This window comes from Delphinapterus leucas, chromosome 17 (genome assembly GCF_059928025.1).
Source record: "Delphinapterus leucas isolate spDelLeu-1000000601 "Yukka" chromosome 17, BTC_Dleu_Yukka2, whole genome shotgun sequence".
In the NCBI taxonomy this organism is placed as follows: domain Eukaryota; kingdom Metazoa; phylum Chordata; class Mammalia; order Artiodactyla; family Monodontidae; genus Delphinapterus; species Delphinapterus leucas.
The window spans coordinates 68,632,340-68,656,472 of NC_143145.1; the positions used below are offsets into that span (position 1 = coordinate 68,632,340).

At 37.5% G+C, this 24,133-nt stretch overlaps 1 protein-coding gene across 10 annotated transcripts in view; it reads left to right on the top strand.

Moving 5' to 3' along the window:
• Positions 1–24,133, top strand: part of STAU2 (staufen double-stranded RNA binding protein 2) — a 307,654-nt gene that overhangs the window by 176,083 nt on the left and 107,438 nt on the right. For 9 of the 10 annotated variants that reach the window (XM_089898567.1, XM_089898574.1, XM_022595230.3 and 6 more), the window contains one exon: positions 23,693–23,806. The exons of the other annotated variant lie outside the window; for it this stretch is intronic. In XM_089898567.1, coding sequence (XP_089754693.1) covers positions 23,693–23,806 — 114 coding nt within the window. The remainder of the gene's footprint in view (positions 1–23,692; positions 23,807–24,133) is intronic. 10 annotated transcript variants of the gene reach the window in all.

A 24,133-nucleotide genomic window follows, 5' to 3' on the forward strand; every position in this document is an offset into this window, starting at 1 on the left:
TTGTTTTTGATTTGTTTTTTTTAAAACAGTTTTCATTCTCTGTTCTGTGTTCTGCTTGGGTGCATCCATTCCCTCACTCTCCTCCCCAAACAAAAATTCTGCCTTCATACATTTGGTATTAGTATTTAGCACTAAGTCCTCCCTCATTTTACAGTAGGGTTTTTTCTAATGATGATTTTACTTTCATAGCAGTTTTGAATTTGACATTCTATGGCTAGTAGTGATTCAGGTATACCACTAAGGTACCACATCCTAGAAGTCTATTATCTCAGGAGTTAGTTAAACATGGTATTAGAACAGTAATGCTTTCTAGTTGTCTGAGGCATAAAAACATGTATCGTTTTACTAGGTCGTGTTTTGAACCATCTAGGGTAGCGCCTACCTTAGACGGTACCAACAAGTCTGTTTCACCGGGCAGTCTAAATCTAGCTTATAGTCCACTTGTTGTGTATATGAATTTGGGGCTGGAAACCTTCCCCCCCACCCCCCGTTTAGTCAGTGTTCCCTTTTGAAAAAAAACCCAACAATCCTTTATGAGTAGAACTTTTTAAAGAATTGTTAACTCTAGGAAGAGGAAATACCTGTGTTCTGACTTCTTAGTTGCCTTGAACATCCTGTACTGAGCTGTAATCGCTCACTTGACTGGGTGAACAGCAGCGTGCTTGTGTGTAGAAAGAGTGGACTGCTCCCTCAGATTTCATTATATTCACGCCCCTTTCCATCTTAGTCTTACTCCTTAAGACCAAAAACTGTAATTTCCTTTAGAAATCTTCTAGAAGATCTGTATTGTGTAGAATGATCATGTATTTATAAAAATTTTACAAATTTAGATATAAGAGAGAAGATCATGTGTTCTACCAAGGGGGTATTTTGCATGTCTTTTTTTTGTTTCTCATCACAGAAACCTGATTCTTTCACATCTATTGCCAGGTAGTCGTTGAGTGTTTTTACTTAGACTATTAATATGAAATCTGAAAAGCTGTTACCAGTTTTGGGCTCTGTCATCTGAAATTTTAAACACTTAACTTAAAAATTAAAATTTAGAACTTGTTTTTGTTGTTTACCTTAAGAATAACAATAAATCACTGTTTAAAATAAAAGGACCTTGATTCACACAGTTAAAGTACTGGAAAAGAAAAACTAAGCAATTTTTAGTTCTATCTATAATCTGCATAAGGTGCACTAGAAATAAACTGTGATGAAAAGGAATTCACTGTTTATTTACAAGTCTAGTCATTTAGAAATGTGTGAAAGTAACACTGCATTTGCATTTTTATAGAAACAAAGCACAAATTGCACTCAAGCTCTGAATTGATTTTTTGGTTGGAGATGTTCCTCTGATAGATGTAATTTTGCTGCCAGAAGAACTACTTAAATTTGTATTTATTTGTTAATTCTTAGCAATGACAACAACTATAATTTTAAAATACCTTTACTTTAGTCAAAATGTAGAATCTGTTTCTCCTATATTTGGGCTGAGTACTCAGACCTTTTTTTTTTTTAAAGCTTATGCTGAGATAATACACTCTTACTTATGGACACGTTAAACATTTCCAAATTTGTGTATGGTGATTTTTACATACTAATGAAGATAAACATGGTTTTAAAACGTTACTGTGCTGCTTTGGTCAAATGAGCTCGGTGTTGCGATGGAATATTGTTTTGCTGACGGGCTGCAGCCTGCGGTGTGTGGTGAACAGACTGTGGGAAATGGCTTCCCTTCCCTGTCAGGTGCCCGGCACGTCCTCATAATGTCACGGTAGAAGAGTCTTTGTGGTTAAGAGTTTTAAAGCCTCTTTCTTTATAGGTAACTTTCTCAGGTACATTTACCTGGTAGAAAAACATGTAGGTTGTTTCTGTTTCTTAAATGTTTTAATTGGACTGTAGTTTAGAAATTATAGGGCCAGCTTGTGATGGATGACATGCTGTTATGTTATTTTCATTTCTGGAATTTAAAAACAATAAATTCTTTTTCTGTGTTTCTAGGTTAGTACTTTTAAAATTTTGTTACTGTACACTGAATAGATATTATTGCTTATTGAATATTGTATATAAACCCTTCTCTGGCCCTCTGTGCCCACTGACATTTGATTTAAGCCTACCAGAGCCATTGTATGTGACAGCTATATTGTATTACAAAGTAAAAAAATATATTAGTGTACTGAAAACGACGTTGTTTTAACTTTTAAGTTTTTTTCCTTAATTGAAATTTATAAGTTACAAAAAGCTTATTTGCTCACCAGAATGTAGGTATTAAACTCACATCCTTTTGCTTAAATCTACAGAATAATTTATTATACAATTAAAGTTATTATTAATAAAGCTGACTTCATAGGTCAGAATATGACTGAACACTTGCACATTCTCAGTAATTCTTTTATCCTTTCTTGGGCTCACCTAAAGTTTTTAATCACATTTTAGATGCAAGCCTTTGGATCTCTATCATAAGTGAATATTTATTTTTTGAATTTTTATTGAGTACATTTTTATTATCTTCTTTTAAAACCTGAATGTTCTTATTGATTTATTATTTTTTAGCAGAAAAAAGTTTTATATCAGTAGTTCTGTGAACCTCAGACTTTGTTCAGCCCAGTTAGTATGCTTCTATAACTTCTGTGCATTTCATAAAAATTCATTTGAAATGTAGTTATACCGTAGTGTTCAGGGTTCCTTGGTGCGTACCTTGATACCCTTTAATTACAATGCCAAAATATTTCAAAATCATTCAGCTTTTTAAAGAAGATTGTTATGGAGACATTTTTGAAATGCTCTGCTTTTGAGCTGAAGCAGAAAACTGTTTTGTTGTGTTATAATTTACATTATTCTAAGTTTTTCCATCTTTAATATGCTTTTCCATACATTATATTAAAAATCTCTCTGAATAATTAACTATAAGCCGTTTCATTGTTTAAATGAGTCATTAGAACATGATTAGATTGGAAATTAAAATGAATTATTTTAGTAAATTCTCCTTGATAGATGGATTTAATTTTAATCTTTTAGTCTGTACCCTTCCTTGTGACTATCATCCACTGAACAGTGTTGTTTTTAAAACCTTGAGAGTAAAATTTGATAAACTAGATTTGTTTTTCTCACATAAAGAATGTAAAGAAGCACTTAGTTGGTGTCTTAGTTAAACCATAATTAGTTTATTTTATAAAAATCAAGGAGTGTTTTATAGGGGGGCTGTTCATTATTGTGAGTTTATGATGCTGGTGCCATTTTTAGCAAGATGAGAATGTCAGTAGAAGGCTTAGAAATATCTATTTAATTAAAAACTTTCTTTTCAAATGCAATTCAAACATAATACATTTCAACTATAATAATATGTCTCCTTTTTTGAAGTTTAGTATGATTATAGCAGACTTCTTTTATGGTTATGAGCTTCTTTTAAATATTTATTTTTGACATGTATGACACATAGCATATTTTAACAATACGACCTTAGTACAGATTACACTGAGCTGGGACATGGGGAGTGGGGCTTGGCCAATTTGAGAATCAACCTTTTTCCTTTCTCTTTTTTCTTATTTCCCTATACCTCACTTTTTGTAATCCATATATTTATAATCAGAGTAGCTATTTGCAACTTGTTTTTTTAAAGAGTAAGGGATCCATTTTTTTTTGAAGACCAGCTTCAGTAAACTTTTGTAGATTCCTAATAGGAAAATATGGAGAAAGAAATCATGCATATACATATACTCTTCCACTTAGGAATATGTTTTTCCCCCGTTTCTAACTTGTCCTTGAAACATAACTCACCGTGTCACTTCTGAGCCCAAATTTTCATCTACACTGTTACACAAATGTATAAAGTGATGAGAAATTACTCAAGAGTACAAGGAGCAAAACATATATGGGTTTAGCATGGGGTCAAGAGATTCTGCTCTGATTTATAGTCACTTCTTAAAAAGCCCTCTTGGATTTAGCCTCTGCTGCTTTTCAAAGACCTTGGAGAAATTGGAAGAATTCTCCTGAAGGCTTGGTTTTCCTGTAGGGACCCTAAAACTCAGGTTTGTTCTTCAAATGGGCAGCCTACATTCATGCAAACTGACTTACTGTCTGGTTTCTTTAGGCCTTGATATACTTGGCCAAGCCCTTAAGGGTATGCAGACTACATATCACATAACCATACTTCATAAAAACCAGTAGAATTATAGGTCACCTTACTTTGCTGAAATTTCCAACTCTTTAGAGAAAAATATTACATTTGAAGAAAGAAATCCTGATCCATATAAAAACATACTGTGATGAGTAACAGTAACACAAATAAGAATCAATCAGGCTTCAAGTAAACAGTCTACTATTACTGCATAAACTATTCAGGACTAACTGACTCCACCCTAAATCACTGCAGAATGTAACCAGAAAGACAAAGGTACTCATTTTGAGCCTTGATATGCCAGCACATACATAGTAAGACACATATTTCAAAGAAAGAGTAATATACAAACACAAAAGAGCTGTCCTGGCACAGTGACTTTGAAACGAGCCACTGAGGTGCAGAAAAAAATAGTTGCCATTATGTGTCATCCCCAAGTAGAAATAGCTGTAGCCTTTTCTGTTTGTACCGGAAGAGATTTCAAGTCAGCATGAGAATTCTATTTGGAATTATTTGAAAACCAATAATCAGTTATTTCTTCAATCAATTTGAAGAAAAGGAAATTATTTTTCATCTTAAGGTGAATTTCATTTCCTTTTGCTAGAAAAGGTTGGCAATGATGTGATTTTTTACTTAGTAACGTAAGATTAATTGTAGTACCCATCAGGTACATGTCAGTGCATGTCAGGCTGGTATCTATATACCTATGTTCATTCTAAGTCATGTTGAAATTACCTATTTCCCTCTCTCCAGCATTCAGCTATGGCTGAGATTTATTTTTCGTGAATGACAGCATCTAAAATTTCAGATATATTGTTCTCTTCTCACCCAGGACAACTCTTGAGAAAGAGAACAGTATGTGGAATACTGAGTGTAAAAGACTTCTGCACACGGAAAAAAACTACTCTGACATACCAGGGGCATTAGGAGATATATGAGTAAACAGGGAAACGAAACTAACGTTTATTGACTGCCTCGTTATGTATCAGATAGTGAAGGAGGCATTACCTACCTTATTTTATGACACAGCAGAAGTGCCTGGTACATTTTTGCTTCTTGCTTACAAATCTTCATTTGATTTTAAATCCAGCTATTGTATAGTGTTTGAAGGCTGATCCCTGAAGGTAGGACTAGTGTTCATGGTAGTCCATGGTCTTCTGGATATCGTTTTGGTTTAGTCATAGCTTTCATTAATAAATTTATTTATGCCCTCCACTAGGTACACAACTGAGTCTGAGTTATTTAAGAATTCTCTTTTGAGCTGGAAGGAACTTCAGTTTTTATTCAAAGATACAACTTTATGATGTAAATACACATTTGAGGGACTACAGAAGTAAAGCATCCTATTAGTAATGCAGTTTACTCATTTCCACATAGAGAATTATTAGTTAATTTTAAACCCTTATAGATTTTAGGTTCAGGAAAGTCCTGGCGTCTTGACACGGTCACATCAAAAAGCAGATATAACTGTGAGAGATAAGAGATATTTGAAAAACTTTTAAAATGTTTTTTATCTGTAGTATTGTCATTTTTTTAAGTATAAGAAAAGTTCAGAATCAAATCCTGTAGTGGAACATTTGAGAAAACAAGGAGTACAGCTGGAAAAGGATACACAGTTCACAGCTTCAGAAACTCTTATTAAGAGAAAAATAGTGCATTAAGAATAGTTTTCAGTCATTTCAGTATGTATGTGAAGAACTGGATGGATATGAAGTTAATCTGGGTATACAATATCATCTCATTGAATACTGGAATTGATTTAGCTGAACAACAGGAACTGGAACGTTTGTTTATTCACTCTGGGCCGATACTTAATACATACCTACACGTGCCAGGTAGCATACCAGACAGTGGGTACAGGAAGAGTTATGGTCAAGTTGGAGACAGACAGACAGGAAAATAAAACCAATATACAGAAGGGTGGCCGCTATCACAATTGAGTCTGGTCTCCAGGGATCAGTGTTTGAACATTACACAAAAATTTAATTTAAAAAAAATTAAATATTTGTAGCATGCTGCAGGAAATAACGTAGGTAATGCCTGCCCCGCATAGTAAGTGTCATCGCTTGAGGTATGATTAGCCATGTCAAGAATCATGGATGAGAATGAAGAGCTCTGACTGAAGGAATTAAGAAGAATTCATAGCTGAGGGACATTTGAATGAGCTTTAAGAAGTACATAGACTTTTAAGGTGAATAAGAAGAAAAGAAATTGCAGGCAGAAACAGCTGACTCCTCAAGACAAAAGGGCATGATGTTTTAGAAAAACGCTTAAGAGTTCAAAGTGGAAGTGGTTGGCAAGTAGGCTGAAAAGACGTGTGCTGCTGAGAATTTGAATTTAGCTGTTAGCCAGAGACCACCAACTTCTTTTTTAAAGGGTAGTGACATTGGTTTTGTATTTTAGAAAGATAATTCTGTAAGCATGTGGAGGAGGAACTAGACAAAATGATTGGTAGCAGAAAGACCAATTAGAGTGACTTTGCATGAATCCAGTAGAGAAATAGCAAAGACTGAATGAAGCAAAGCTAATGGTCGTAGAGGAGTGGGGCTGAGGTACAGGCATCCACGGTACAGTTGAGAGAATTCAATGATCTTGGCTGCTAACTTCTGTGAGGATGCTTTCACTGTCCTGGTCAGGATGGAAGCTACATTTAGGTGGCATTGTAGAGTAATTAGAGACTCTTTGAGGATGAATTGACCATTCATTTCAAGAATCTGAGAATGAAGTAAAGTAGGAAGGTAATACGAATGTTTTAGGAAAGGTTTTATTTTTAGTATGAACGTGATGAATAAACTTACAGGAGGTTAATGAGTTCCATTTTAAACATGGCGAATTTGAGTTTCCTGTGGGACTTTCAAAGGCAGTTGTCCAGTAGGCATTCATCAGTGGGTCTGGTGGTCAGCAAGAGAGCATAGGACACAGAGATTGGGGAGTGATCGATGTACAGATGCAATTGAAGCCATAAAAACAGTAAAGGGCTTCCCTGGTGGCGCAGTGGTTGAGAGTCCGCCTGCCGATGCAGGGGACACGGGTTCGTGCCCCGGTCCGGGAAGATCCCACATGCCGCGGAGCGGCTGGGCCCGTGAGCCATGGCTGCTGAGCCTGCGCCTCCGGAGCCTGGGCTCCGCAACGGGAGAGGCCACAGCAGTGAGAGGCCCGCGTATCGCAAAAAAAAAAAAAAAAAAAAAAAAAAAAAAAAAAAAAAAAAAGTAGTAAAGATTGACCAGGGAAAGTGGGTAAAGGCCTAGGAAGAGATTCCTGATGAATACCAACAATGTGAGGGATTCATTCATTCATTACATCAACCAAAGTATATTGAGCACCTGCCATGGGCCAGGTGCACTTTTTGCACTGAGGATATAGCATAAATGACAGTCAAGGGTTCTGCCCTCATGAAGCTGACATTAGGATGGGATTGTTGGGGGTGGGATGTGGAGTGTGGCCAGGAGAAAGGGGGAAGTGGAAGGACAGACAGTCACACCTGAACATGTGATAAATTCAAATGGTTAGTCTCCTAAGGTAACAATTACTTGGAAAGTAATTGGGAGATTAATTATGATTATTTGTGAGAAGTATGAGCAATGACTTAGTATCTCTAAGTGTTGTATCAGATAACTATGCTTTTGAAATGTTTTGATCAACCTTATTGAGGTATAATTTACATACAATAAAGCACACCCATTTTAGTTATACAGTTTGAGGAGTTTTGAAAAATGTATACCACCCTGTAACTACAACCACAATCAAGATGGGAATATTTCTATTACTGTAAAATATTCCCCGGTGCCTCTTTGTAGCCTGTTTTCCTCACCTCTCTGTGGCTCTGGGCAACCAGGATATCTTTTTTGTCACAAAGATTAGTTGTGCCTAAAATTTCATAAAAATTGAATCATCCAGCCTGAACAGTTTTGTTTCTGGCCTCTTTCACTGGCTGTAATGTTTCTGAGATTGTCCATGTTGTGTATATCAGTAGTTTGTTCCTTTGTATTGCTAAGTACTAGTCCATTGTATGGTGTACACCACAAATTATATATCAGTTTATCTGTTGATGGACATTTGAGTTGTTTCCAGTTTGGGGCTATTATGAGTAAAGCTGTTTGTGAACATTCATGTACAAGATTTTGTGCAGACATGTTTCCAGTTCTCTTGGAAAAATACCTCAGAGTGAAATTCCTGGGTCACATGGTAAGTATGCTTACAAGAAACTATCAGATTCTTTTTCAGTGTGTTGTATCATATTACATTCCTACCAGCGCTGTATGAGGGTTCCATACATTGATATGATCAGTCTTATTCTGTGAAGGGTATGGTGGTATCTCACTGGTATTTTAATTTGTATTTCCCTGATGACCAATAATATGCACTTCTTTTCTTGTGCTTGTTGGCCAATTATATATCTTTGTGAAACTTCCACATCTTTTTCCCAGTTTCTGGTTGCGATTTTTTTAAATTATTGCGTCATCAGAGTTCTTTATACATTCTGGATACAAGCCCTTTCTGTTGCAGATATTATCTCCCTGCCTGTGCCTGTGACTTGTCTTTTCATTATCTTAATGGCATCTTTTGAAAAGTGGAAAAGAAGTTTTCAATTTTGATGAAGTTCAAGTTTACATTTTTTTCCCATAAGCTGTGCCTTTTTGGTCCTATCTAAGGAATTTTTGACTACCCCAAGGTTGCAAAGATTTTCTCTGATTTTTTTTCTAGACATTTTGTAGTTTGTGCTTTTATGTTTAATGCTGATATCTATTTAATTTTGGGGGTATGGTATGGGTGAGACTTGAAGCCTGTTTTTCCCATAGGATAACCAGTTGTTTCTGCACCATATGTGTAATGTGTTGTTTCACTCTAGCTGCTATTAAGATATTCTGTTCATCTTTGGTTTCACCAGTTTGGCTGTACTATGTCTAGGATTATTTTTAATCCTGCTTGGGATTCATTTCGCTTTTTAGATTAAGATAATGTTTCTCACTAGTTTTGAAAAGATTTTGGCTAGTTTTTTCAAAAGATTTTTTTGCCCTTTTCTCTTTCCTCTCCTTTTGGGACTCTAATTACATATATGTTGGTCCTCTTGATGTTGTCCTTCAGGTATTCGAGACTCTGTTTATTTTTCTCCATCTTTGGATTGTGTAACTTCCGTTGATCTATTTTCAGATTTACTGACTACTTTCTCTGTCCTCTCCAATTTGCTGTTGAGCCCATGTAATAAATTTTTCACTTCAGTTATTGTATTTTTTTAATCTAATGTTTCTATTTGGTTCTTCTTCTTTTTTTTTTTCCTGTTTCTTTGTTGTGATTCCATATCTGTATAGTCATTGAGAACACATTTTTAAAAATTATTTGAACATCTTTATAATAGCTTCTTTGAAGCCTTTGTCATCTAAACCCAACATCTGGGCCCATTAGGAGTCAGTTTCCTCTTGACCACCTTATTTATGAATATGCTTCATTTCGATTTCTCTGCATGTCTGTAATTTTTGTTTGAAAAATGGACATTGTGGACATATTATCATATGTTATAGCAACTCTGGATCGTCTTTTCTTTTGTAGATTATTGTTTTTCTTTTTGTTTTTGGTCTAGCACTCAGTTAAGTTGCCTGGACTAAAACTTCAAGCTTTGCCTCCACCGTGGTGATATCCCTCAGCTGCTATTTCCACTTAGTTTCTTCAGCTTCCAGCTGCAGCCTTTCCTCTTGCAGTCTTTCTGTGCCTACCTAATTATTTGGGCACATTTAGGCTCAGATTTTGGAGCTCACCCTTTGCATTTCCTAGCTTCTAGCATCCCCCCTCCCAACCCCCAATTTTCAGCTGATCTGCCAGCCCATGTCCTCCGATACTTCAGGCCAGTAAAGCTTTAGCTTTCTGTCTTTTGAGCTGAGTGCACTTGAGGGACTGCACTCAAACAAAAAAGTGTCAGACTTTTAGATCTTAACGGACTTCTCACTGGTTCCTGCCTATTTCTACGTCAGGTCTTCTAGTGTCTTTCCTGTACATGTAAAGTTTTGTAGTTAGCAGGGGTTTGTGTAGAGTTTATATTCAGATTTAGTGTTTCACCACGTCTACTGCTACCTCATTTCTAGAATTTCTTCCCTCGATGACCAGCTCATCTGCCACCCCTAAGCTCTTTCCACTGCTCTCTCCAGCTGGTGAGACTGCAGTTTTCTACCAATAGAACTCCAGGAAGCGAGGAATGCCCTCAGGCAAGAAAAAGCCATAAACTCACAATTCTTACTCCATATAGTTTTGGTCTTTTAAGGGAAAACTCTGCCCTGATATCTTCCTGCTTTTGATCACATTCTACTGTCTTCAGATAATTTTATTTTGTCGACATCGTGTATTGTTATCTGCAAGAGGCTTTGTCGGGTGAATTTATACTTCCGTTACCAGAAACTGGAACACAACCAGTTGTTCTTAAATACCACTGAATATACCCATTAATTAATTAATCACTTAATTACTAACTGGCCATCTTGACATCTGTCCTAAGCAAATAATTCAAAATATGGGAAAGCTACAAGGATACTTGTCATTGGATTTAGGGCCCACTCTAAATCCAGGATGATCCCAACTTAAGTATATCTGCAAATATCCTATTTCAAATAAGGTCACATTTAAAGGTACTAGAAATTAGGACTTGAACATATCTTTTGGGGGCCACTGTTGAACTCACTGCATATTTATTGCTTTCTTAAATTGGTATATTTATTGCTTTCAGCAAATTTGGGAAATGTTTGGCCATATTTTCTTCAAATAAATTTTTTGCTACCTTTTCTCTCTCCTCTCCCTCCATTTACATGCATTTTTTATACTGTCTCAGAGAATCCTGAGGCTTTATTCATTAAAATTTTTTCTGAATTTCAGATTGTATTATTTCTGTGTATCTATAAGTTCTATATCTCTTTCATCCAGTGATTTTTTTTTTCTTACTTTGGGTATTGTATTTTCATTTCTAGACTTTCCATATGGTTCTTTTTAGTTTCTGTTTCTCTGCTGATATTACCTATTCATTCATTTATTTTAAACATATTTTCCTTTACAGCCTTGAAAATAGTTATAATAGGTTCTTTAAACACCTTTTATGTTCATTTCAACATCAGATATATTGGATTCCGTCTTAATTAATTAATTGCCTTTTCACTTAATTGTGTGTCAGGTTTTCCTATTTATTCTAGATCGAGTAATTTTGGATTGCATCTTGACTGTTGTTAATGGTACATTATAGAGACTGGGTTCTGTTACATTCCTCTGCATACTTTGAGTTTTGTTTTCTGAGGCCCTTAACCTGGATGGACTCAGACTCCAAACTTTGTCTCATACTGAACTTTCTCTTCTTTTGGCTTCTGGGATAGTAGTAGCCTCTCTTAGTTTTCCATAACTTCTCTGTCAAAGAAGAACCTAACAGAATTGGCTTTTAGGTGGTTACTGCTCCCTGTTAGAAGAGTTTCAGTGGAAACTTTCTCTAATAAAGTGAATGTGGGGTGTGGGGGGCATTGAGTTGGTAATAGCAATGCTTTCTTAGGGTTAAAATAGAAATAGCTAAAAAATAATCTCATAGGTGGTGTTTGCTACCAGTTTGGATTTGCAGTTTAAGCAGCAACTTATTTCCTCTTACCTTTTGCAGATCAGTAGCATTTATTGATATTTCTCGGTTCAAGTTTCTTGGTCCCCATTGGTAGGCTTCCCAGGCATAGGCCTATATTACACATTTTTTCTCCCTAAAACTCTTAACTTAAAGAGGAGCCTTTAACTTCTCTTTTTCATGATGCTTTGGATATTATAATTTTCTAGGCTTTTATGCTTGGAAATTTTTTTTCTGCAACCTTTTTACTTCCCATATCAGAGATAGAAAGTACCACATTGCTCAGTAACTTAATTTTTCTAATTAGGAGATAATTCAGTCTCCACTGATTCCCTTCTCTTGTGTTTGAAGATCCTTTTAGTATAAAATTCTGATATGCATAGAAAAATTTGTTTATTATCTCCTCTAATAGCCTCTTGGCTTCTTTCAAGTCTCCTTTATTCTGAAGCACTAAAGGTTTTCTCTTCTACTATAAATGGCCTCTAAAAAGTAATCTTAGACTTAGAGAAAAGCAGAAAAATACTACAGAGTTTGATGTTAACAATTATATAACCATAAAATAAATTTGTCAGTACTAGGGAATTAATGATGACATAATACTATTAACCAATCTACAGCTCTTATTCAGATTTTGTCAGTTTTCCTACTAATGCCATTTTTCTGGTCCAGGATCCAGTCCAAGATCCCACACTGCATTTAGTTGTGATGCTTCTTAAGTCTCTTCCAATCCATAACAGTTCTTTAGTCTTTCATGATTCTGACAATTTTGAATAATATTGGCTACTTATTTTGTAGACTGCTCTTGAATTTGGGTTTTTCTGATATTTTCTCATTATTTGATTGAGGTCGTGCATTTTGGTAAGAATATCACAGAAGTGATGTGCCCTTCTCAGTGCCTTATTTGCTCAGTTTATAATTGTCTTAAATATTTCCTCTACATATATAAGAACTACATCAGACAGTGTTGTAATTTTAGCTTCAAATATCAAACATAACCTGGAAAATTCAGGAAAAGAAAGTCTATTGTGTTTGCCAACATTTTTACCCCTTTCTGTGTTCTTTCTTTCTTCCCAATGGAGTTCCAAGATTCCTGCTTTTAGCATTTCCCTTCTGTTTCAAAAACTTACTTTAGCCATTCTTTTAGGGTAGGTATGCTGGTAACATACTCTCAGTTTCCATTCATTTGAGAATGTTTTAGATTCCCTTTCATTGTTCAAGGATATATTTGCTGGATATAAAATGATGGGTTGACAGTTTTTTTAGTGCTTAAAAAATGTTGTTCCAATTCCTCTGGCCTCCATGGTTTCTGTTGAGAAATTACTGTCGAATTGTTTTACCTCTGTAGGTCACTGCTTCCAGGATAGCAGTTTAAGTTCTAAAAGTTTGATTATGATGTGTCTTGGCATGGGTTTCTCTGTGTTTATCACATTTGGAGTTTGTTCAGCTTCTTGAAGCTGTAGGTGTATTATATCTTTTACCCAAATTTGGTAAATTTTCAGCCATTATTTCTTCAAATTCTTTTTTAGCTGCAGTCACTATCTGTTCTCCTTCTGGGACTCTGATGACACAAATATTAGATCTTTTGCTGTGGTCCCACATGTTTTTGAGGCTCTGTTCATTTTTTTCTCAGTCTGTTTTCTCTGTTGTCCAGATTGAGGAATTTCTATTTTTCTATCTTCAAGTTCACTGATTCTTTCCTCTGTTCTCTCCCTTCTGTTGTTAAGCCCATCCATTGAGTTAATTTTGGTTTTTAGGTTCTAAAACTTCTATTTTGTTCTTCTTATATCTGTATTTCTTTGGTGAGATTATACATTTTTTTCATTTGTTTCAGGTATGTGTGTCATTGCTTTTTTTTTTTTTTTTTTTTTTTTTTTTGCGTTATGCGGGCCTCTCACTCTTGTGGCCTCTCCCGTTGCGGAGCACAGGCTCCAGACGCGCAGGCTCAGCGGCCATGGCTCACAGGCCTAGCCACTCCGCAGCATGTGGGATCTTCCCGGACCGGGGCACGAACCTGTGTTCCCTGCATCGGCAGGCGGACTCTCAACCACTGCGCCACCAGGGAAGCCCCTGTCATTGCTTTTTGAAGCATTTTTATGATAGCTGCTTTAAAACACTTGTCAGATAAGTTTAACAAATATGCTGTCTTGGTGTTGGCATCTCATGATTGTCTTTTCTTATTCAAGTTGAGATTATTCTGGTTCTTGATATAATGAATGATTTTCTGTTGAATCCTGGACATTATGGGTATAATAAGTCTCTGTATCTTATTTAAATATTCTGTTTCAGTAAGCCTCCTCTGGCAGTATGCCAAGTTGGGTATTGGAGTGCTGTCTTTTTACTACCAGGTATGGGTAGAAGTTCATTTTCCCCACTTAGCCTCTGTTGACAGCCTGGTGCGAGGAAGGGGACTTGTTACAGATGGATGGTGCGGAAGTCCTGACCCTCCACCATGCCCCCCTGATACCACTCCAGTGAGAAGGGGTAGGGTGCCCAACATTACCAGATAAAGTTGGAAAGCCTGGGAATCCAGCAGGTATGAAAGTCTTGACTCCTCATTCAGCCTTCTGTGTCGTGTCATCACCTTAGTAGGCGAATTGGGTTACCTCATTCCAGTCTGGCAAGAGTGGAAGTCTAGGCTCCCCAATTGACGTTTGCTGATGGGGCTGAGGATGCGGGGGTGTGCCACTTTTTAATGGTGTTTGACTGGAGGAGGGCCATCATTGTCTAAACATTTTCTCTCTTGCTTATGTTATTCGTTTTCTGGCCCTTTGGTTAGAGAGAGCAGGCTTTCTTGCAGCTTCTTTTCCTATACCCACTGACATTTCCAGGGTGCTAACTATTCTAGCACCCAGTCCAGGATAAATAAGACAAAAAGAAAAACCACGAATTCACCACTGTGTTGTTCCTTGGGTCGTGAAATCCCTACAGGGTCTTCCTCTTTCTCTGTACCTTTCTGAGTCCTCTTATGTTTGTTTTATGTATATATCAAGGGATTTTACTTATGCTTAGCAGAAAGAATAGGGAAAAGTAAATCTATTCCATCTTGTTTGGAAGCAGAAGTCATAAGTGGTCTTTTCATCATGAATTTCATTATATTTTAAAAACAAATATAGTATGTTTCTAAAAGCTATAATTCCTGAGTAGAAAGAATATATTCCAATATTTTTGTAAAAAAAAATTAAATGCCATTATGAACTAAACCAGTATGTAATGAAAAGATTTGTAAGGTCTTTGATACCCACTTTTTGAAGTGATAGTAAATACAGCAGAATTTTAATACATGAAAAGTAGTAGAATTGTTTGGCCTTCTTGGGAGAAGATTTTTCATGTTTGACTTTGGTGGTATACTGAGTGCCTGTATAACTGTAATTTTCCTTTGACCTTGGAAAAAGATTTCCTTGTTAAAAAGTTACTTCTCTTAAAAGCTTTTGCACAGCAAAGGAAAATAAAAACAAGATGAAAAGGCAACCCTCAGAATGGGAGAAAATATTTGCAAATGAAGCAACTGCAAAGGATTAATCTCCAAAATTTACAAGCAGCTCAGTATCAAAACAAACAACTTCTTTAGGCAGAAGACCTGAATAGACATTTCTCCAGAGAAGGTATACAGATTGCCAACAAACGCATGGAAAAATGCTGAACATCATTAATCATTAGAGAAATGCAAATCAAAACTACAATCAGGTATCACCTCATACCAGTTAGAATGGCCATCATCAAAAAATCTACAAACAATAAATGCTGGAGAGGGTGTGGAGAAAAGGGAACCCTCTTGCACTGTTGGTGGGAATGTAAATTGATACAGCCACTATGGAGAACAGTATGGAGGTTCCTTAAAAAACTAAAAGTAGAGCTACCATATGACCCAGCAATCCCACTACTGGGCATATACCCTGAGAAAACCATAATTCAAAAATAGCCATGTACCACCCCACAATGTTCACTGCAGCTCTATTTACAAAAGCCAGGACATGGAAGCAACCCAAGTGTCCATCAACAGATGAATAGATAAAGAAGATGTGGCACATATATACAATGGAATATTACTCAGCCATAAAAAGAAACGAAATTGATTGAGTTACTTGTAGCGAGGTGGATGGACCTAAAGCCTGTCATACAGAGTGAAGTAAGTCAGAAAGAGAAAAACAAATACCTTATGCTAACACATATGTATATGGAATCTAAAAAAAAAAAAAAACAGTTCTGAAAAACCTAGGGGCAGGACAGGAATAAAGACGCAGACCTACTAGAGAATGGACTTGAGGACACGGGGTGGGGGAAGGGTAAGCTGGGACGAAGTGAGAGAGTGGCATGGACATATATACACTACGAAATATAAAATAGATAGCTAGTGGGAAGCAGCCGCATAGCACAGGGGAGATCGGCTTGGTGCTTTGTGACCACCTAGAGGGGTGGGTAGGGAGGTTGGGAGGGAGACACAAGAAGGAGGAGATATGGGGATATATGTATATCTATAACTGATTCACTTTGTAATAAAGCAGAAACTAACACACCATTGTAAAGCAATTATACTCCAATAAAGATGTTACAAAAACACATTCCAACAGGAAAAAAAAAGTTATTTATTTGCAAAGCCTGTAGATTTTAATGATTTTTTTTTAAAAAAAATTTATTTATTTAGTTTTGGGTGTGTCGGGTCTTAGTTGTGGCACGTGGGATCTTCAGTGCGGCGTGAGGGATCTTTCGTTGCAGTGCACGGGCTTCTCTCTAGTTGTGGTGTGCCGGCTCCAGAGCACATGGACTCTGTAGTTGCGACTCGCTTGTGTGCTCAGTAGTTGCAGGACGTGGGCTTAGTTGCCCCGTGGCATGTAGGATCTTAGTTCCCCAATCAGGGATCAAACCCATGTCCCCTGCATTAGAAGGTGGATTCTTAACCACTGGACCACCAAGGAAGTCCCAAGCCTGTAGATTTTAATGCAGCTTGTAAATGGATGTGTGTGAGTATATCAAAGCATGAGTACATACTGTATAAAAGAGGGAGGCTCTTTTTCTGGTAGATGTGTAATCGACTTTAAAATCACCTAGTGTTTTCTTTTGAGGGAAGTGTAAAACTAAAATAACTATATTTGTGTGTGTGTATATATATAATTTACATCTTAATTAGCTGCCTCATTAGACCTTCACTGGCATAGTCAATGGAAACAGAAAAGCAGTGAACAAAAATTTAGGATCTGTGTCATGTACAAACTCATCACTTAAAGTAAGAATGCAGGGGCTTCCCTGGTGGCGCAGTGGTTGTGAGTCCACCTGCCGATGCAGGGGACACGGGTTCGTGGCCCGGTCTGGGAGGATCCCACGTGCCGCGGAGCGGCTGGGCCCGTGAGCCATGGCCGCTGAGCCTGCGCGTCCGGAGCCTGTGCTCCGCAACGGGAGAGGCCACAACAGTGAGAGGCCCACGTACCGCCAAAAAAAAAAAAAGAATGCAGTTATCTTCCTTAACAATCCTGGCAGCACATCTGTTGTTGCCTTTGTTAGTTTTTATCTGTGACTTATACTAGAAATAAATCAGTACATCACTGGTAGATTTTGTACACCAACTATAGGCATGTAATTTTCAAAGCTTTTCCTGAGCGTAGAATTTCCAAAAGAGAGAAAAGATAATTACAAGTTGAGTCTCAGTCTGTATAATGTGATTTCATTCATTCACTTGTCCCTTTCGAGGCATTAATGTGACAAGCATATTGCATGCAGAGCAAAACAGATTACTCATACAGTTAAAACATTCAGTACGTGACTGAACATGTTAAATGTATGTTTACATTTTAGTTACAAAGGACTTGCCTTTAGTTATGAAAAGGATTGGGGAAAGAAGCTTTAGGGAAAGTCAGTGACAGACATTATCCTAATGTAATATTATTCTTCATAATTATACATCATGTCATATCTTTTATTGTATTATCATGGGATGTGTTATTCTAATAATAAGACTAATATTTATTTTAATGCTAACCATAAGCCAGGCATTGTTCTAAGTGCTTTTCATGGAGAAACGCCTTTTATTTTTTTATTTATTACTTTAAAATGAATTCGATAATTATAAATAGATTTGTACTGTTGCCTGTAGTTAACCCAAATAAGTAAGATGGTTTACATGTTCTCAAGTCATCTAAAAAAGTAGTTAAGAAATGTTTAATACCAGTTTATCCTACTTAACTAGTGTAATATTTGTCAAGCACTATTGTTTTAGTGCTTTGCCAAGAATATGCTGATTTTCATGTTAATAAAGATTTAGGTCTTTTGTATAGCTAGTGTGCAGGCTCTGCAAGAATCAAGCATGTTTTGAGTGTCGTAAGATCTGGTACTGAACTGTTGCCCTTTAGCTCCTTGCTGTCTTTACCCCTCCTTGCAGGGCTTCTGTGCAGTAGCTGCAGCAGTGTGATCCCTGCCTGCTGCTTTGGAGTAAACCCGTGAACCCGAGGTGTGCTAATCAAGCATGTTTTCTTGATACAGTGATTGTGTTCTCACATGTGAACGTACAGGCCTTTATCTTTCCTTAATGATCTAATGAGCAGCTTTCTTTGAACATGGATCTTTTTCACACCCTCTTCATTTTTGTCCCACGGGGGGTGACCGTTAAAAACATCTAACAGACAAGCAGTTAACCAGTTCCCTGATGAGATTAGTAAAATATTTAGTAGTCCTACAACATCAGGGAATTTCTCAGCCCTGCAGGAAACAATTTGATTCAACTTTTTTTGGAGGTAGGGAGAAGGAAATTTAAATTTTCATTTGAATGCCCCCCTCATGTTTTCAGATGGGCATGAAAAAAGTTCGCATACATAGCTTTTCATGTAAATTATTTTAAAGCTTATAGCATTTTTCTTTATTTCCTTTCTTTTTTTTTAAGGAATGGGATTATTTATTCAAATCAAGTCAAGATTTGCCATTTAAACAAAACATCACAAATTGAGTAGCTTTGAATTCTTTATTTTGTAAGTTATCTGAATAGTTGAAGTGATTTGTATCTCTCCTTTCAAGAAGAAGAAATCTCTACTAGACAGGCAAAATCATCAGAATGCGCAATTATAGCATCTCATCTGGGTTTATATGATTACAAATCAAACTAGGGAACTTATTTTAAAATAAAAATTATTATAGATTTTCAAATTTCAAAGGAAGCCACATTATTTAATTTACATATATTGAAATTTCTGACCCATCTTTCAGTGGAATAATTTTTGTAAGTCCATGAGAAAGAAACGAAATGTCAGTTTGCTGTGGTTGATGGTGTTTTAAATCCAGAGCAAGTGCTGCAACAGTGTAAAAAATCAAGATTAGTTGCTTACATTTTAGAGTATGAAAGATAGCAAAATGATATGATTCATAAACAATAAATCTTAAAATCAACATAGGAGATGACTTTTGTAATCTTCTAAAATTATCTTTCATCAAAATCAAGGCCCATGGCATTGTATATTGGAAATTTTAGGGCCATATTTGTAGAAACAGTGCTTTGTTGTAGCAGAAACATTTCACCCATCAGTCCTGAAGATTTGTGCTTTATGGAGTGTAATGGAGTTTTATTACCCTAATTGTTTTAGCCTAGAGTTCTAAGATTCCTGGCTTCTGCTGATGCTTTGAATCACAGGAAGCATTTTTCGATTTAGAAGGATGAATTTTAAAATGTCATTCACACATTTCTTTTCTTTTTTTTTTTTTTTTTTTGCGATACGCGGGCCTCTCACCGCTGTGGCCTCTCCCGTTGCGGAGCACAGGCTCCGGACGCGCAGGCTCAGCGGCCATGGCTCATGGGCCCAGCCGCTCCGCGGCATGTGGGATCTTCCCGGACCGGGGCACGAACCCGTGTCCCCTGCATCGGCAGGCGGACTCTCGACCACTGCGCCACCAGGGAAGCCCCACACATTTCTTTTTTTTTTTTTTTGAAATTCACAATTTTATGAACTCTAATGTTTTTATGTCCAAGAAGAAAATAAATAACTGAGGAGCCATATCAAACTTGTTTTTATGAGGGATTGATTGTGTAAAGTATGATTCTTTCTTAAGGCTTTTTACCTATATATTATTAATTTTTGTTTAATTTGAAATTGTGTCCTCAAACAGTAGTCTCCTATATTTTTTACATATTTTTATCTGTTTGAGGGGTACAGTCTCAGTGCAGTGAGGGGATAAACATGGAATGACTATTTCTCTAGTCACCACTTTCCCCCATGCTGTGTCAACTCTCCCGTTCATGTTTCTTTATATCTTTGGCAAATCCCATAGTTTTCTAGTTACCTTTAGCTTTAAAAAATCTAGTCCAGTTCACCGTAAAACTCCAAGCTCATGTCCCCCCATTGCCAGCCAGTTGTTTTGGTTCAAGACACGTAGGGGGAGGAGGGTATACGGTGATTTCTTTTGGTTATCCTCTCACGCCAGCACCTTTGAATATTTGTGGTTAGTGGGGTAGGAGCTTGATCTGCTTCTGAGACAGCTTCCTCCACACTCTACCTCTGTTTCATGACCTAGTTACTCTGATGTTGGAAGCCTGAGAGGTGGACTAGGAGAGGGGAGGGTGCCACCCTTAGCCTGGTTTCATCCATTGCTGGCTTCCACATAGATGATGTTCATCTTTTTTTTTCTTCTTTTTTCTTTATTGAAGTATAGTTGCTGTGCAATATTATGTAAGTTACAGGTGTACAATATAGTGATTCACAATTTCTAAGGTTTATACTCCATCTGTAGTTATTGTTCATGATTTTCTTGAAGCAGTGTTTAGTTTCTCCCAATTCCCTCTGTTCCTGAAGGAAAGCCATGTTTCCTTCGGGCTTTACCAGTGGTGCATGCCCCTGGCCCTGCTGTTGGTAGGTGTCACTTTGCTTGGCCTGAGTAGCCCCTTGGCTTCTGCTGAGACACTTTTTCATTCCCTCCAAGGGCCATGGGGATCTACGTGAGCATCTTCCTTCATCCCTTTTTGTTTTCAGGGATACTGTGTGCCTAGGGCTCCTTCAGCAAGCTCTCAGATATCTCCAAACTCAGTCTCTATATTTTCATCTGCTTCCAAATGGCTAGGGACATACATCAGACTCGGTCAAGATTTCTTTTCGGGGCTTCCCTGGTGGCGCAGTGGTTGGGAGTCCGCCTGCCGATGCAGGGGACACGGGTTTGTGCCCAGGTCCGGGAAGATCCCACATGCCGCGGAGCGGCTGGGCCCGTGAGCCATGGCTGCTGAGCCTGCGCGTCCGGAGCCTGTGCTCTGCAGTGGGAGAGGCCAAAAAAAAGATTTCTTTTCGGTGGGGACCTATAGGTTCAATTCTCAGCAAACCTACTGCCAGGGGACGAAATTTGTCTCCCTTTCATATAGGTACTCCTCATCTCTGTCAGCTGTTTTCTTAGAGCTGCCCCACTCACAGGAAATATTGTATTCCTCATAAGGCTGACAGCCAAATGATCCCCTCCCACTCACCTGCCTTTTCCTAGTGCCTCTTTGTATTCTTTATGGTTGGACCAGTTCTGCTGACTATTAACAAGCAGGTGGGAAGAGAGAATAAGACCTGGCCCTAAATGTCAGCAGCTCCCTAGAGCTCCTTTTGTTGTTGGCTGTGGGTCCTGGTGTCAGTTTGGGAGCAATAGGAAAAATCTCAGTGGGATCAGGTTCTTCTGTGAGTAAGAAAAAGCCCAGCGACTTAAACAACAGAGATGTATATTCTTCCCTCACATAAAGGTCCATCAGCTTGCAGTCTAGGGCCAGTGTCATGCTTCTGGTCCATGAGCTCTTCAGGGACCCACGCTCCCTCCAGCTCACCACTCTGCCATCTCTAAGTTTCGGCCCTTGTCCTCATGGTCAAGGTCATGTCCACATTTCCAAGCAGCAGAACAGGTGAAGAAGAGCCAAAGGCACACACCTGAAATCTCTTAAAAGTTTCCAGAAAGCTACCGCAGAATTTTCATCTACATTCTCCTCAGTCACAGCTACTAAGCATAGCTACAAGGGAACCTGGGAAATATCTTTACTCTGTGCCCAGCTAAGAATTACTGTGGAAAACTATTGGAGGACAGTTAGCAATCTCTGTCACATTTACTGGGTGCTGTGACATTTTCTTTGGAGCTGTGTGGAAACTTGCACCTTGGTATTTACCTTGTATGTATGAGTTCTACATGTACAGTAATATTTAATGCCTGCAGGATATATAATATTCTCTAGGGTATTGCAGGCTCACAGTGAATTAGGAGAAAAGTCAACTCTTTCAGTCACAGTATCCAAGCCACTGATGGAAATGAAGTTTGAAATTTATTTTTTGACTGGGACTGTCTTGTGCTATTTTTGTCCTTCCTAATTTTCATTTCTCTAGAAGAAAAAATAAAGCTGCAGGAAGTTGGCTGATATATGAGTGTGTTCACTGTCAATTTGAATATTTAGGAGAGTGTCGTGTCTTTCATATAGACTTTCATTTGATGTCAAAGGGTGATTATATTTTATTTTAAAAAGCATGTTTTATGATAGCACTATATCAGACATAATATTTTAACTGTACCATAAATGGTTGTGAACTGTATCTATTACAGTGTCACCATTGATTGGCTTTTGCATAAACCTGTTACGTGTTAAGTTTCATTTTCCCCCATCATGTTTCACTGCTGCATAGTGAACAACAGGTCCACATTCTTGAACTCATACACACCGTGACCTTTTCATTTGCTCAGGAGGTACAGTGAATTCAAACTGTTGTCAAATCTTTTTCCCCAAAGTTAATTTGGAAAAAATATTTTTATAACAAAATCTTTAAAGTACTTTGGAAACAGAGCTTTGTATGTTGGCTTGATTTGAACTCTAAACTACTTTTTATAGATTCCAGGAAGTTTCCCCACCTTCATGGATACTGATGGCCAATCTTAACGACCTTACTGGTTTAAAAATGTTGAATTATTAAACCATTAGACTAGGATTTATATCGTCGTTTTCTGTCAGATCCATATTATATGTATATATGTACATCTGTAGGCGTATTTTTATTAATTTATTACAAAAGCAACGCTATTTTTACTTTATTAGCTTAGAATTAAAGTAAACACTGCTTGAAAGAACTTTTTTGAAAGTAGATAAAGGGAAGGATGGAAATTTTCCCAGTGGGCAGATGGACTCATACTTCCCCCACCACCCGCCCCCCATACCCTACCTCTGATAGAGTGTCTTACACGTGGTTTTAATAATGGTTGGTTGTATGTAACTAAAAGAAAAATGATATTATAGTAACTTTATTTTCATCTGCACATTTCAAATCATTTCAGTTTTATTCAATTTGATTATACTGTCAAAATTTCAAGCAGAGCATGGGGTAGTGAGATATGTGTGTGTGTGTGTGTGTATTCAACAGTGATTTTATAGGGAATGTCTTCTATATTTTATAGAAGAAGGTCACTACCAATCAGGTGGCAATCACACACACATAGAGTCAAAGATGAGGAAAATTCAGGTTGACAAAATTTCATTAGACTCAAATGAACTTGACTTATGCTTACCCCTGAGTCCTTTATACATTATGAAAAGTTGGACAAAAAAGATGGGTGTAGGGCTTCCCTGGTGGCGCAGTGGTTGAGAGTCCGCCTGCCGATGCAGGGGACACGGGTTCGTGCCCCAGTCCGGGAAGATCCCATATGCCGCGGAGTGGCTGGGCCCGTGAGCCATGGCCACTGAGCCTGCGCGTCCACAACGGGAGAGGCCACAACAGTGAGAGGCCCGCGTACTGAAAAAAAAAAAAAAAAAAAAAAAAAGATGGGTGTAGCATTTAGTTGTGAGTTTTTCTACCGGCTATACTAATGTAGAGCACTCTGCAAAGCATTTCCTAAACTCTCTTAAAACTTCGCAAGTACTTAAAATGGAATTAATAGATTTTCCATAGATCTTCAAGTCCCAATAAGGTTTTAAATATTTGAATTGCGTTCTACATAAATTATTTGAAATTTTTCTTGAAAACTAGAACCTTTGAAAAGGACCTGTTGCATCTGGCTCCCTCTTACAAGTGGTGTTCAGCAGATTTGCATGTGTTCTGTTATAGGTTCACTACTGTGATAGACAAAGTGGCAAAGAGTGTGTGACCTGTCTGACATTAGCCCCTGTGCAGATGACTTTCCATGCTATTGGAAGCTCCATTGAAGCCAGCCATGACCAGGTATAATATGCCACTGCCATTTTGCTGCACTATGGCCCAGCTAAGAAATCAGAGACCATCAGAATGGAAGCTATGTGCACACATACAGCTTTGCTTTCCCTAATACGTTAGCCACTAGTGCCATTTGCTAGACCTTTGAGAAATCAAGATTTTGTGTGTGCGTGTTGGGAAACCGATACCTTAGGAGATTTAAATTAGTTTAGACTTCTCGTTAGTGGTTCATTATTAATTTAAATATAGAATTCTCTTATAAGGAAGAGGTAATTGCCCTGTGTTATTTTTATTTTTAATAATTTTATATGGAAAGAAGGGTCAGCAAAACGATGT